The following is a 12,278-nucleotide window of genomic DNA, read 5'->3' on the forward strand; positions in this document are numbered from 1 at the left end:
CCCAGCGCGGGAACCGGCAGGCTCCTCCGAGGCCGTCCCGAGCGGACCTGGGCCGGGGTCTCCCGGTCCCCTCTCCCTCCCAAGGCCGCCGGGCCCCCCAGCCCGCGCGCGTTCCTCGAGAGCCGCGTGGCGGAGTGGCGGGCGGGGCCGCCTCGGGGCACGTGGCGGCGCTCCCCGCCCGCCATCCCCTGACCTCTGACCTGCCGCACCCCCCACCCCGGGGAGGAAAAATCCCTGCGGGAGCGGCCCGAGATAAGGGGGTGGGGAGGGGCTGGGGTGGAGGGTTCGGGCTCCCGCGGCGGCCGGGGTGAGTCACCGGGCGCGGGCCGCGCGGCGCCGGCGGGAAGGACTCCAGCTCGGGGGCGCGGCTGCAGCCGGCCCGACGAGGCGGGGTTAGCGAATGCGGAGACCAGCTCCCTCCCGGGCTGGGAGCCGCCGGGCGTCGGGATGTTCACAAAGGCCACCCGCTCCCTCCCCTCCATTCATGTGTTCACCCCTGACTCCGCCGACCTGCACGGGCGACGTTCGGAACCTGCCCCACAGTCCTGCAAGGTCGGCGCCGCGCCAGCCCTTCCAAATTCATCCCGAGTCCCCTCCCCTCACGCCCTTGCTGGCCGGGAGGGGGAAGGATGGGCTGGCGCCACGAGTGGCCCCGATGAGGCTCCTGAGAGGTGGGACCCTCTCGCCTCCTGGGTACGGAGGGGTGGAGGTGGAGTGGGGGCTTCAGTGTGAGACCCCACAGCCCGCGCAGATTCCCTGCTCCCTGCCTGCAGCCCGGCGAGCCGAACACGTGTGGGTGTCAATCCCGCAGCCCCTCTCACAGGCCCCCTCCTCAGCCGGGCCAGGGCTCAGGTTTCCCCTGGCATTTCCCAAAGGGCACTAGTTCCTCTTTAACCTTTGCAGAAAAGGAGCGGAGCGTGATCCCCAGAGAGGAGAGAGACCCCCCCCCGTGGGAAGCCCCTCCCCTGCTCTTCCTGACGGGTGGAATTAAAAGTAGAGTTTTTATTGGGGGGCAAGGAGAAAGGGGGTGTGTTTATCGTTGGCCTGGAGTGGGGAGAGACAGGTGTCCTGGGCCAAAAGGCTTCTGCTTTAGGTTATAGTGGGCACTTGGCGGCCAGCTTGGTGTGGAGGGGGAGGATGGAGAGGCGGGGCTCGCTGGGGACAGGGTGGCTCTCGGGGATAAATGCCCAGCCTGAGAGGGGTGAGCTGACACTGCCCCAGCTGCCACCTAGACTACGAGCTCCGTCCAAACTCCAGCAGAGACATCCCAGGTCTGGTGACTCTCCCAGCCCAAGAGGGTGGTGCTAGCTTGGAGAAAGTCGGGTGTGTGTGGTACGGGGCAGGGGCGGGGCGGATTTCAGCATTTTTTTCCTCCTTTGAGAACTGGGTTTGCTTGAGAAAGACTGGCAGGGTTGGAGCACTGGGGTGTCCAAGGAAAAGAGGCTGTGAGGAGAGGGGCATGGGGAGGGGTGTCCAAGGCCAGTTAGAGCTGCCTGAGGTGGAGATTGAAGGCCACGAAAGTTTGGGAGTTACAAGATGAAAATCAACTGTTGGGGGCTCAGAAGCAATAGGGAACTGATTGGAAGGCTGAGAAGGTGGAGGAAGGCACCAGGGTAGCTTGCGGGGTGAGGGGGGGAGGAAGGCGGGGCGGGTGAACTGCTGTGATGGAATCCAAGATGTTGAAGAGGTGAGGGGCCGGTGTCAACCCCAGGGTGGAATAGGAGCTGCCCGGGATGGGGGAGGGGGCTGCGCCATCTCTTTGGTCAGTGACCTTTTTGAGGGGGTATTTTTAGCTGCAGCACCTGCCTGCTTGGGGTGGGGAAGACTCTTAAAGGGCAAGGGATTTCTGGTTCCTTGAGACATCGACTGTCCACGCTCACACCACGCGTCCCGCAGCCATGGCCATGCAGAAAATCTTCGCCCGGGAAATCCTGGACTCCAGGGGCAACCCCACGGTGGAGGTGGACCTGCACACAGCCAAGGGTAACCCAGGCCCACTGTTCAGGGAGGGGGCTCACAAGAACCCCAATGCCAGCTTCTACTCCTGGGCCCCATCCTCCTCTGCCCCCAGGTTTCTTTGAGCCTGACTGGGGAACTGGGAGAAGCCTCAAGTTCTTGGGCCCAGAGCTGAGCCCTCAGCGCTTTGGGGGTGGGCGGGACTCTGATCTTGCTGTTATTCTTGCCCCCAGGCCGGTTCCGAGCAGCTGTGCCCAGTGGAGCTTCCACAGGGATCTATGAAGCCCTGGAACTGAGAGACGGAGACAAATCCCGCTACCTGGGCAAAGGTGAGGACAGCTCAGCCCAGCACAGCAGCAGGCTTGGGGTTCAGGACAGGGGCAGAGGCTGGGCACCCCCACCTTGGAGGAGCTGGGTTCCTGATTGACCTGGGAATGGGAACCCTCTCTCTGGCTTTTCTAGGGGTCCTCAAGGCTGTGGAACATATCAACAAGACCCTAGGCCCTGCTTTGTTGGAAAAGGCAAGTATAGGAGCCTGCTCCCCTGCCCCACACACCTGCCGCCTCATCTGGTCAGCCCTTCCCCAAATATTCCATGCACTTGTCTTCCCACATGTGCCCTTACTCCTGAGACATCTGACACTCCTCTGCCCTGCCCTCTGCAAATCTGTCCTTCCAGAAACTAAGCGTTGTGGATCAAGAAAAAGTGGACAAGTTTATGATTGAGCTGGATGGGACTGAGAACAAATGTGAGTTGCAGGGCGGGAGCCCCAGAAGGTCCCCTGTGTTGCGGGCTGGGGCCTGGCAAATGTTAACTTCCATATCCCACGTTGGGGAGCTATACCGCAGCCGGGTGGGTTTCTACTCAACCCACAGGCATTTCCTGAGGCCTGCACTCCCCCAGGTTTGCCCCTGCGGGACGCACACGTGCAGTGAATGTGGTCCCCTAGATCACTTTAGTGTTCTGGACCCTTCCTGGGGTGGCTGGAGATGTTCCAGAGATCATCCCAATCCCTGCCAGAGCACTCACCCTCCCTTCCCACTTGCCTCTTTGCAGCCAAGTTTGGGGCCAATGCCATCCTGGGCGTGTCCTTGGCCGTGTGTAAGGCCGGAGCGGCTGAGAAGGGAGTCCCCCTCTACCGACACATCGCAGACCTCGCGGGGAACCCCGACCTTGTGCTCCCAGTGCCTGTGAGTGCAGAGCCACCCTCCCAGCCAGAGCCCCAGGAAAATCCACCTTTCAGACCCAGCTCCAAAGAAGCAGTTTCCTGAAACTGAATCTCTGGCTGTGCTCCACCCTCCCTCTCTCCCACAATCCAGACTCCCCTTAAGCCTCTAGCTGCTTCCTTCCCTTGCCATGCAACTCGTTCACATTCCAGTCTGAGCCTCGCTAACTCTTAACCTCATTCCACCCCGTACGCCATCCCTGTCCCCCCAGTTAGAGTGCCAGCTTCACCATAACACGGATCTTGGCATTTCTGTATATATCTTTACTTTTTTTTTTTTTTTAATTTGAAAGGCAGAGCGAAAGGGAGATACATTCCTTCCGCTTGTTCACTCCCCAAATGGCTGCAATAGCCAACACTGGGCCCAGATGGAAACCAGGAGCCAGAAACTCCATCCTGATCTCCCAAATGGGCGTCAGGGGCCCAAGGGCTTGTGCTTTCTCACTAGCAGAAGCGGCAGCTGGGTGGGAAGTGGAGCAGCTGGGACTTGAATCCACACCTGCCCCCGTATCTTCTTGAGTCCTTGTTAAACTCCTCTTAATGGAAACCTTTTGAACCCTGGTGTTAGTAATGTTTCCATGTATCGTTCTAGGAAGACTGTATCGCAGCAGCGAGATGCTAGACAGTCTGGGGTTTGGTCCTGGCTCTGCCTGTTGAGTGTGTGATCTCAGGCAGGTAGTTTAACCTCTCACTGCGTCCTCATGGTAACAGGGGAGGTACTAACTGCCTGGAGCCATAGAGTGTTGGCCATCACCAGACACAAGCTAAGAACTTCGTGTTCTGTTTCATTAATTTTCATTACTTTATAATTTTTAAAAACATTTGTGCCTTTTTTTGTGCTCACTTTCAGCAAAAGATCCTGCAGGAAGGTTATTATTATTATTATTATTATTTTCTGGAAATGAGGGAGAGGCCTCTGAGGAGCAGCCCCTCAGGGCAAAGCAGGACAGCCCCAGGCCCAGCCTGGGGTGCCCTCTCCCCCACCCACACCTCTCCTCCTCCAGGCCTTCAATGTCATCAATGGAGGCTCCCATGCTGGCAACAAGCTGGCCATGCAGGAGTTCATGATCCTGCCCGTGGGCGCCAGCTCCTTCAAGGAAGCCATGCGCATCGGGGCCGAGGTCTACCACCATCTCAAGGGGGTCATCAAGGCCAAGTACGGGAAGGATGCCACTAACGTGGGAGACGAGGGCGGCTTTGCACCCAACATCCTGGAGAACAATGAGGGTCAGTGCTGAGTCCCTGGGGACAGCGCCCTGGGTCCCCATTGCGAGGAGGCTGCAGAGAGCATGGAGCTCTCGGGTCCTCTCGCTCCCCCTGCAGCCCTGGAGCTGCTGAAGACCGCCATCCAGGCTGCTGGCTACCCAGACAAGGTGGTGATCGGCATGGACGTGGCGGCCTCCGAGTTCTATCGCAACGGCAAGTACGATCTTGACTTCAAGTCACCGGACGATCCCGCCCGGCACATCACTGGGGAGAAGCTGGGGGAGCTGTACAAGAGCTTCATCAAGAACTACCCTGGTGAGACTCCCCAGTGTTGCAGCCTTCCTGCCTCCCTGCTGCTGGTCCGGTCACACCAATTCCATGTCCTGCTTTGCCAGCTAACTAAGCTCCTTCCCCAGCCCAACCTCTTCTGACTTCACCCTGCCCTTCCCATGAGCCCGTTCTGACCTCTCACCCTGGCTCTGGTCTCAACTCCAACCAGTGGTCTCCATCGAGGACCCCTTTGACCAGGACGACTGGGCCACCTGGACCTCGTTCCTTTCGGGGGTGGACATCCAGATTGTGGGGGATGACCTCACAGTCACCAACCCCAAGAGGATTGCCCAGGCTGTGGAGAAGAAGGCCTGCAACTGCCTGCTGCTCAAGGTCAACCAGATTGGCTCGGTGACTGAGTCCATCCAGGCGTGAGTGCTGCTGGGCTCCCGTGCCTCCCCCTGCCCCAGCCAGGCTGGCCTACTGACTCCAGCTCTGCCTTGCCCTGGCACCTGACTGCCCACATCTGGAACACTGCCTTGACTAGCCCCTGGGCCTGGCTTCAAGCGCGGCCACAAAAGCCCTGCCAGGCCAACCAGAGCCCACAGCACTTTAGAGGCCCAAATTTAGGATCAGAAACTTTCCTCCCACTTCCCAAAGAGCTTAGGCACTGCCTCCCCTGAAAAGTGCCCACTACCTGAAAGAGAAAGTTAAAGCTTCAGCTAGTTCTTGGCATTCCCACTAAGGGGGTCCTACAAGGTGTCATCAAATATCCTATCTCCCCAGCTGCAAACTGGCTCAATCTAATGGCTGGGGTGTGATGGTAAGCCACCGCTCCGGGGAGACAGAAGACACCTTCATCGCCGACCTGGTGGTTGGGCTCTGCACAGGACAGGTACCCATGGCTTCCCTATCCCAAGGGACCAGCTGGGGAGTCTTATCCCAGGCCGCCCCTGGGGCCAGCTCCAACCCTCCAAATTTCTTCCCTTCTTAGATCAAGACTGGTGCCCCCTGCCGCTCAGAGCGTCTGGCCAAGTACAACCAACTCATGAGGTACAGTGGGGAGGGGATGCCTGGGCACTGAGGAGCTGAGAGCCACCAGGCTGAAAGGCAGCAGCTCTAACTCTGTCCACATTCCAGGATTGAGGAAGCTCTCGGGGACAAGGCCGTTTTTGCTGGGCGAAAGTTCCGTAACCCGAAGGCCAAGTGAGAAGCAGGAGTCTCTGGGACTCCACTGGACAGATGCCGGCCTTCAAGCCTCTCTCCCTGAAATAAACACTGGTGCCAGCCATGACAGCGGTGTGCTCCTTTGCAGGAGGGAGGGAGGAGATGCTGGCCTCTGGGCTGGGAAACACAGAAGGCAGGAGTGGGAGGGAGGGGAGACATAGCACCCCTGGACCCTGCTGGGCCGAGGAGGAAGTGAAGCACTCACTCAGAGCAGAAGCTCCGTGTCTCTACAACAGAGGAAGTTCAGGTTTGGAAGGAGACTGGAGGAAGCAGGTGCCACATGTGCAGTGAGGCTGAAGGGGTGCTAACAGAACAAGACACCAGCTTGGGGAGGAACAATGGGTCCCATTGCCTCTAGGGGGGAAGCTGGGCACATGTGTGCAGGGAGTGCCCAGTGAGTGCTGAAGAGGAGCTCCCCAGGGTCTGGAGCTGCTCTAAGTGTCTGAGAGCCGTGCAATCTAGTCCTGGCAGACAGTTGCCACAATCCTCATTTAGCAGGCAAGGCAACTAAGGCATAAAAGGTGAAAAAATGTCTTACCCAGGGTAGCAGAGTTAGCAACTGGCAGAGCCAGGACCCAAAGCCAAGTCATTTGGCTCCAGCAACTGCTCTTAAAATACCTATCTGGGGCAGCCATTTCGCCCAGCACCAAGCCGCTGCCTGGGATGCCCCCATCCCGTATCGGAATGCCCTGGCTTCACTCCTGCGTCCAGCTGATGCGTCCTGCTGATGTGCACTCTGGGAGCCAGCAGCTGGTGGCTCAAGGACCTGGACCTCTGCCGCCCGCATCAAGACTTGGGCTGAGTTCCAGGCTCCTGGCTGCAGCCTGGCCCAGCCCTAGCTACTGCAGACGTGTGGGGAGTGAACCTGGAGGTGCAAGATTCTCTTTGGCTTTCAAATAAAATCAGTGAAAAAAAAAATAATGTTTCTTACCAACCCCTAAGCTAGGGACCAGTAAGGAGCCACCCCTGACCTATTCCAACAGCAACCGCATACTCTGCTACCTTCAATTACTCCTCTTCCTGCCTGCCACTACCTCTGAAACAAATCAGGATGCTGGGTCAAACAGTGTTTATTGAATATAAAGTGACCCCAGCCCCATGGAGAAGGTTCTAGGTAGAACCGAGAATAACAGATTAAATACCCACCTGTACAGTCACACTTTCTCACACAGACACACACACACATACACACCACTGACACGCCAGCTCCCATAGTGACAGGTTCAACACCTGCGCCCCCCAGCCTGAGTGGCAGCTGACAGTAGGTGGTTCAGAGGTGGGGCTGTAAGATGGATTCTAATAGCAGCAGCCTTGTCCCTCTTGTCCCCTGTCCTGCCCCCAGGGGTCAAAGGGAAGCCGGGTGGGGTGCCTAGGAGGTAGGTGGCAATTCTTCCCCACTCTGCCGCAGACGCTTCTTGGCGCGGATCTCGTTCATGGCCTCTTCGATGGAGCGGGTATCCCTCTTGTTGGCCACGGGCACTGGGGGCAGATGAAACAGTAGGAGAACCTAGGAGCCCCATGTCTCAGGCACCCCTGCGCTGCCCATGTCCCAGCTCCTGCCTGGGGCCTTACCGCAGCCGTAAGTCTTGTTGGCCTGCAGCATGTGTGCTGCGTCCTTGGCTGCTCCCTTGCCGATGAGGTGGCTGTACTTGTCCTTGTAGTCACTGGCAGGGTTCACCACCACGGGTCCCCGCTGGGCCGCCTCCTCCTCCTCCCGCTGGGCCAGCTCCTGGGGGGTGCAGCCGTTGGGACCTGGTGTTCATGGGTGCACCCTGCTCAACTTCCCTGGGCCGGGGACTGCCTGTCAGTCACAGCTCACCTTCAGCCTCCGCTTCTCCTCTGCTTTCTGGGGATCCCACTCCTCGCCGCGGCGATAGGATTCCAGCTCCTCATCTGAGGGTGCAAACTCCTGGGGACCAAGGGAACAACAGAGCCAGAGGTCACAGACGCCTCACCTCCTTGCTCTCCTGGGGTCCGTGTGTGTGTGTGCGCGTTTGGGGTGGGGGTTGTTCACCTTTTTGAAGATCATGACGTAGCGACAGTCATCATCTTCCCCGAAGGAGAAGGATGTCAGGCCGGCCACTTCCACCACGTCATGTCTGGGTGAGGACAGTGGAGAGGACAAAGTCTGTTGGGGCCTCGAAGGAGCCCAGGCTATTTTTCCAGGAGCTCCCCCAACCCCCAAGGCCCTCTCAAGACCCCCACTTCCTGCATCCCCACCCTAGGGACACTCACAGAATGCTCCTCTCTATCTTGTTCATCGGCTGAAACTTTTTCTTGATCTGCCCGCTGTCTTGGATGAAATCTGACACCTCTTTCTCCATCTTGGGAGAGGGAAAGCGAAGGGGCCCTGAGCCCACGGTCCTGCCCTGTGACCCCTTCCCCGCTCCCCACGACTGCCCCTGCCTCCAGGCCACCCGCCCAGGGTTGCGGTCTTCATCTTTCTTAAAGATGTTTTTCCAACAAAGCTGCATCCCCAACCTGCCCCTTCTATTTCAGACTTCCTGTCGCTGCCTTTGATCTCTTTCTGTTGATCTCACCCTTTTACGAAACTCCAGTTTCTGCTGTTTGTCTTGCTCTTGTAGTTTCTTTAGGCGGGCCGCCTGCTCTGGGGGCGAGAAACGGCAGCGTTGAGTCCAGGGCTATGAGCACTGGTGGAGACAGTGTGTCGGGCTTCAGGGACGTTTGTTTCGTGTCCTCTGGGAGGTGACAGGCTGGGAAGGTGGGATCGCTATCCGCCCGACCAAGCACCTACTGACGCTTATCATACACTTGGAACCACGCTAAGCCCAGGAGGACCTCGAGGACGAAGACACATCTTTGCCTTTTGAGAACTCACAGCTCCCCGGCTGGCACTGTGGCACGGTGTGATCCCCTGCCAACTGTGACATCAACATCCTGTACTGGAGTCCCAGCTGCTCTGTTCCCACCTCAGCTCCCTGCTAACGAGCCAGGGAAAGCAATACAGGAGAGCCCAAAGTACTAAGGCCCCTCTCTGAACCCCTATGGGAGACCCAGGGAGTTCTCTGCTACAGTCTGCCCCAGCCCTGACCAGCGTGACAATTGGGGAATAAATCACCAGATAGAAGATCTCTCTTCATCTACATTCAGCTTTTCAAATAAATCTTCAGGGGAAAAAAAAAAAAAGGCGGGGGAGGGGAGGGAAGGACCAATGTGATGGCTCAAGTGGCCAATGTTCCGTGTGTGAGTGCTGGCTTCTTGAAAGGGCTCCAGCTCATGTCCCATCTGCTCCACTTCCCATCCATCTCCCTGCTCGTGGCGTGGGAAAGCAACAGAGGACAGCCCAAGTTTTTGGCACTGCGCACCCACGTGGGAGACCAGGAAGAAGCTCCTGGCTCCAGACATTGTGGCCATTTGGGAAGCGAACCAGCGAATTAAGATGTTTTTATTTCCTTCTCTCCGTAAATCTAACTTTCTGATCAAAATAAGTAAATCCTTTAAAAAAAAATAAAAGACTTCACAGTTTAGTGGGAGAGGCACATATCAGAATCATGTGAACTCATTTCACATCCCCCTCCTGGGGAAAGCAACAAACCAACTCTTCAGGCACCTGTACAGGGAAGGCAAAGGGAGGAAGGCCCTGGCCTCCAGACAGTCATCATCTCATTGTCTACACCAGAAAGAACAAACTGGTAAACCTCCTGTATTTTCTACCACTGTCCCCTACTCTGCCACTTCCCACTTGTGCAGACAGGAAGATGAAATGGCTAGTCAGACCCCTTCTCCTTCCAGGGTGCAGGTGTCCTGTAGGATTAGCTGTGGACCAAGTCCCCCAACCCCTCGGCACTGGGGCTCTCTGCCTCTGCAGGAGGGCCTGTTTCTTTTTTTTTTATTTATTTATTTTTATTACAAAGTCAGGTATATACATATATATATACATATATATATATATATATATATATATATATATATATATATATATATATATATATATATAAAGAGAGAGAGAGGAGAGGAGAGAGGAAGATCTTCTGTCCAAAAATTCACTCCCCAAGTGACCGCAACAGCTGGTGCTGCACCGATCCGAAGTCAGGAAAGCCAGGAGCTCCTCCAGGTCTCCCACGTGGGTGAGGGTCCCAAGACTTTGGGCCGTCCTCAACTGCTTTCCCAGGCCACAAGCAGGGCGATGGATTAGAACCAGTGCTCACATGGGATCCTGGCGGTGTTTCAAGGTGAGGACTTTAGCTGCTAGGCCACCGTGCAGATGTGTGGGGAATGAATCTTGTCTTCCTCCTCCCCTCCTCTCACCCCCTTCCCCCACCACCAGACCGCGTCTCCCCCTCCTTCCACAGGCTGCCCTGGCCCACATCCTGTTTCCCTGGGCACCTGCGAAGAACTAACATGTTGCAACTTTGTTTTTCTCCTGTGTTCCTCTCCAGTCCCTCTATCTTTGCCCCAAGGACGGCTGGCCTAGGAGCTGGCATCTTGCTGACCTCACCAGGGTACCCTACTGCAGCTGCTCACTGGTCTCTGTCTTTTGTGTGTCTGGGGAGGTGTCCTAAGATTATGGTTGAGAAGATAGTTTAACAGTCACGCCTGCGCTTGACTGCCACTTCCTAACCCTGTGACCCAGAAGCAAGTGACTCAACTCTGAACTGCAGCTTCCTGGTCTGCCGTCTGCTGCCACCCACCCCCCACCTAGACAGTCATCTTGAATGTTTCCAAGTCCTTGTTCCCATCATGCGCCTTTCTTCTTCAGAGCTTCCACGTACACATGGCCTCTGCCTGAGACACTGTCGGCTTTCATTTCAGCTTCGGACTCAACTCCCTGCAGTCTGGGTTAGGGCTGAGGGCACTCTAACATTTTCCTTTCAGAGGGTTATGAAGTGCCTGGGTGGTCACCTCCCCAGGGAGCATCTCAGCCTCTAGCCATCCAGCAGATCCAGGAGGCCCTGCCCTCGTGGGGCTCGTGCACGCTCGGGTGCACAGGTCTGCAGCTGGGTAGGGGTCCTCGCCACAGCGCGAGCAACTGCCCAGGGACCCGGGGACCGTGACAGAGCAGCCCCAGTCTCCCAGCCAACCCACCCAGGAGGAGCGAGCGGGCAGGGCAGCAGAGGGGGAGTGGGGAGGGCAGCAGAGGGGGAGCGGGGAGGGCAGCAGAGGAGGAGTGGGGAGGGCAGCAGAGGAGGGGCGGGGAGGGCAGCAGAGGGGGAGCGGGGAGGGCAGCAGAGGAGGGGCGGGGAGGGCAGCAGAGGGGGAGCGGGGAGGGCAGCAGAGGAGGGGTGGGGAGGGCAGCAGAGGGGGAGCGGGGAGGGCAGCAGAGGAAGGGTGGGGAGGGCAGCAGAGGGGGAGCGGGGAGGGCAGCAGAGGAGGGGCGGGGAGGGCAGCAGAGGGGGAGCGGGGAGGGCAGCAGAGGAGGGGCGGGGAGGGCAACAGAGGAGGGGCGGGGAGGGCAGCAGAGGGGGAGCGGGGAGGGCAGCAGAGGGGGAGCGGGCGGGGAGGGCAGCAGAGGAGGGGCGGGGAGAGCGGCAGAGGGGGAGCGGGGAGGGCGGCAGAGGGGGAGCGGGGAGGGCAGCAGAGGAGGGGCGGGGAGGGCAGCAGAGGGGGAACGCGCCTAACCACCGGGCTCTCAAGCCAGGGGCCGAGGTTGGACTGCAAAGGAAGACGGAGCCCGAGACCTCGGAGGCCGAGCTTGAGGCTGAGACAGCCAATCGAGGTGACGAGACTACGGACGGGCGTGCCCTGAGTCCAATCGGGGCGCGGGCGCGGAGGGCGGCGAGGACGCGCTACCAATCAGCGAACGGCACCAGCAGACAGGCGGGGCTGCCCGCTAATTGGAAACAAGGACTGCAGAAGGCCAGCGTGGGGAGAAGGGGCGGGGGGCGGGCGCTAGGCGGCGAGCAGCAATCAGTGCCCGCCCAGGGCGGGCGGGGCGCGGAGGGTCTCGGAAGGGACCGAGGGGGTCTCTCGGGGTCGGCGGGCGGCGCTGCCCGCGGAGGGGAGGCGTGCGGTCCTGGGCACCGGGCCAGGGGAGGCGGCCGTGACTGCGGGGACCTCACCTCGGGCCTTGCGCCGGGTCTCCTGGTCCCCGAGGCTGGGCGGCTTCTCCATGGAGCTCAGGATGGAGCCCAGTAGGTCCGCCATCTTGAGAGTAACTGAGGAGGGGCGGTGCGACTTAAAGGGAAGGGCGAAATCCCTTTAAGGCCGGAAGCACGTCGGCGGCGGAAAACCCCGCGGTCGCCCCGCCCGGGCGCTGGTCCGTGACGAGCCGCGCCGCGCGCGAGGCCCCGCCCTCCCCTGGAGGCCCCGCCCCTCCCCTGGAGGCCCCTCCCCGGAGGCCCCGCCCCTCCCCGGGCCCCGCCCCCGCGCGGACGCAGACGCGGGAGCCTGGCTGGTGCAGCGATGTTTAATGGCAGTTCGTATAAACCAAGCC

At 59.0% G+C, this 12,278-nt stretch overlaps 2 protein-coding genes across 2 annotated transcripts; one reads left to right on the top strand and one right to left on the bottom strand.

Moving 5' to 3' along the window:
* The first annotated feature begins 478 nt into the window (after positions 1 to 478).
* ENO3 (enolase 3) lies at positions 479 to 5,951 on the top strand. The gene is made up of 12 exons (XM_036496208.2): positions 479 to 671; positions 1,897 to 1,983; positions 2,190 to 2,285; positions 2,419 to 2,477; positions 2,635 to 2,704; positions 3,013 to 3,146; positions 4,186 to 4,408; positions 4,505 to 4,702; positions 4,887 to 5,088; positions 5,444 to 5,552; positions 5,652 to 5,710; positions 5,798 to 5,951. The coding sequence occupies exons 1-12, from the start codon at positions 485 to 487 to the stop codon at positions 5,865 to 5,867; spliced, it is 1,494 nt and encodes a 497-aa protein (XP_036352101.2). The 5' UTR covers positions 479 to 484; the 3' UTR covers positions 5,868 to 5,951.
* Positions 5,952 to 7,051: 1,100 nt separating this feature from the next.
* On the bottom strand, positions 7,052 to 12,092 carry SPAG7 (sperm associated antigen 7). The gene is made up of 7 exons (XM_058676397.1): positions 11,905 to 12,092; positions 8,425 to 8,492; positions 8,120 to 8,208; positions 7,899 to 7,983; positions 7,704 to 7,793; positions 7,457 to 7,613; positions 7,052 to 7,363 (listed from the first exon to the last, which is right to left on the bottom strand). Exons 1-7 carry the CDS (start codon positions 11,987 to 11,989, stop codon positions 7,254 to 7,256), a joined length of 684 nt encoding a protein of 227 aa, XP_058532380.1. The 5' UTR covers positions 11,990 to 12,092; the 3' UTR covers positions 7,052 to 7,253.
* Positions 12,093 to 12,278: the final 186 nt, after the last annotated feature.

The sequence above is a fragment of the Ochotona princeps genome, chromosome 17 (assembly GCF_030435755.1).
Source record: "Ochotona princeps isolate mOchPri1 chromosome 17, mOchPri1.hap1, whole genome shotgun sequence".
NCBI lineage: Eukaryota > Metazoa > Chordata > Mammalia > Lagomorpha > Ochotonidae > Ochotona > Ochotona princeps.

Bases quoted from the DNA above. Each gene is read 5' to 3' on its own strand.
- ENO3 (XM_036496208.2), top strand. From the start codon at position 485: ATGTGTTCACCCCTGACTCCGCCGACCTGCACGGGCGACGTTCGGAAC. The intron at 4,703-4,886 runs GTGAGACTCCCC...AACTCCAACCAG, and splicing joins CTTCATCAAGAACTACCCTG to TGGTCTCCATCGAGGACCCC. The intron at 5,711-5,797 runs GTACAGTGGGGA...TCCACATTCCAG, and splicing joins AAGTACAACCAACTCATGAG to GATTGAGGAAGCTCTCGGGG.
- SPAG7 (XM_058676397.1), bottom strand. From the start codon at position 11,989: ATGGCGGACCTACTGGGCTCCATCCTGAGCTCCATGGAGAAGCCGCCC. The intron at 8,493-11,904 runs GTGAGGTCCCCG...TCTCGCCCCCAG, and splicing joins GACCCGGCGCAAGGCCCGAG to AGCAGGCGGCCCGCCTAAAG. The intron at 7,984-8,119 runs GTGAGTGTCCCT...GTCCTCACCCAG, and splicing joins AAGATAGAGAGGAGCATTCT to ACATGACGTGGTGGAAGTGG.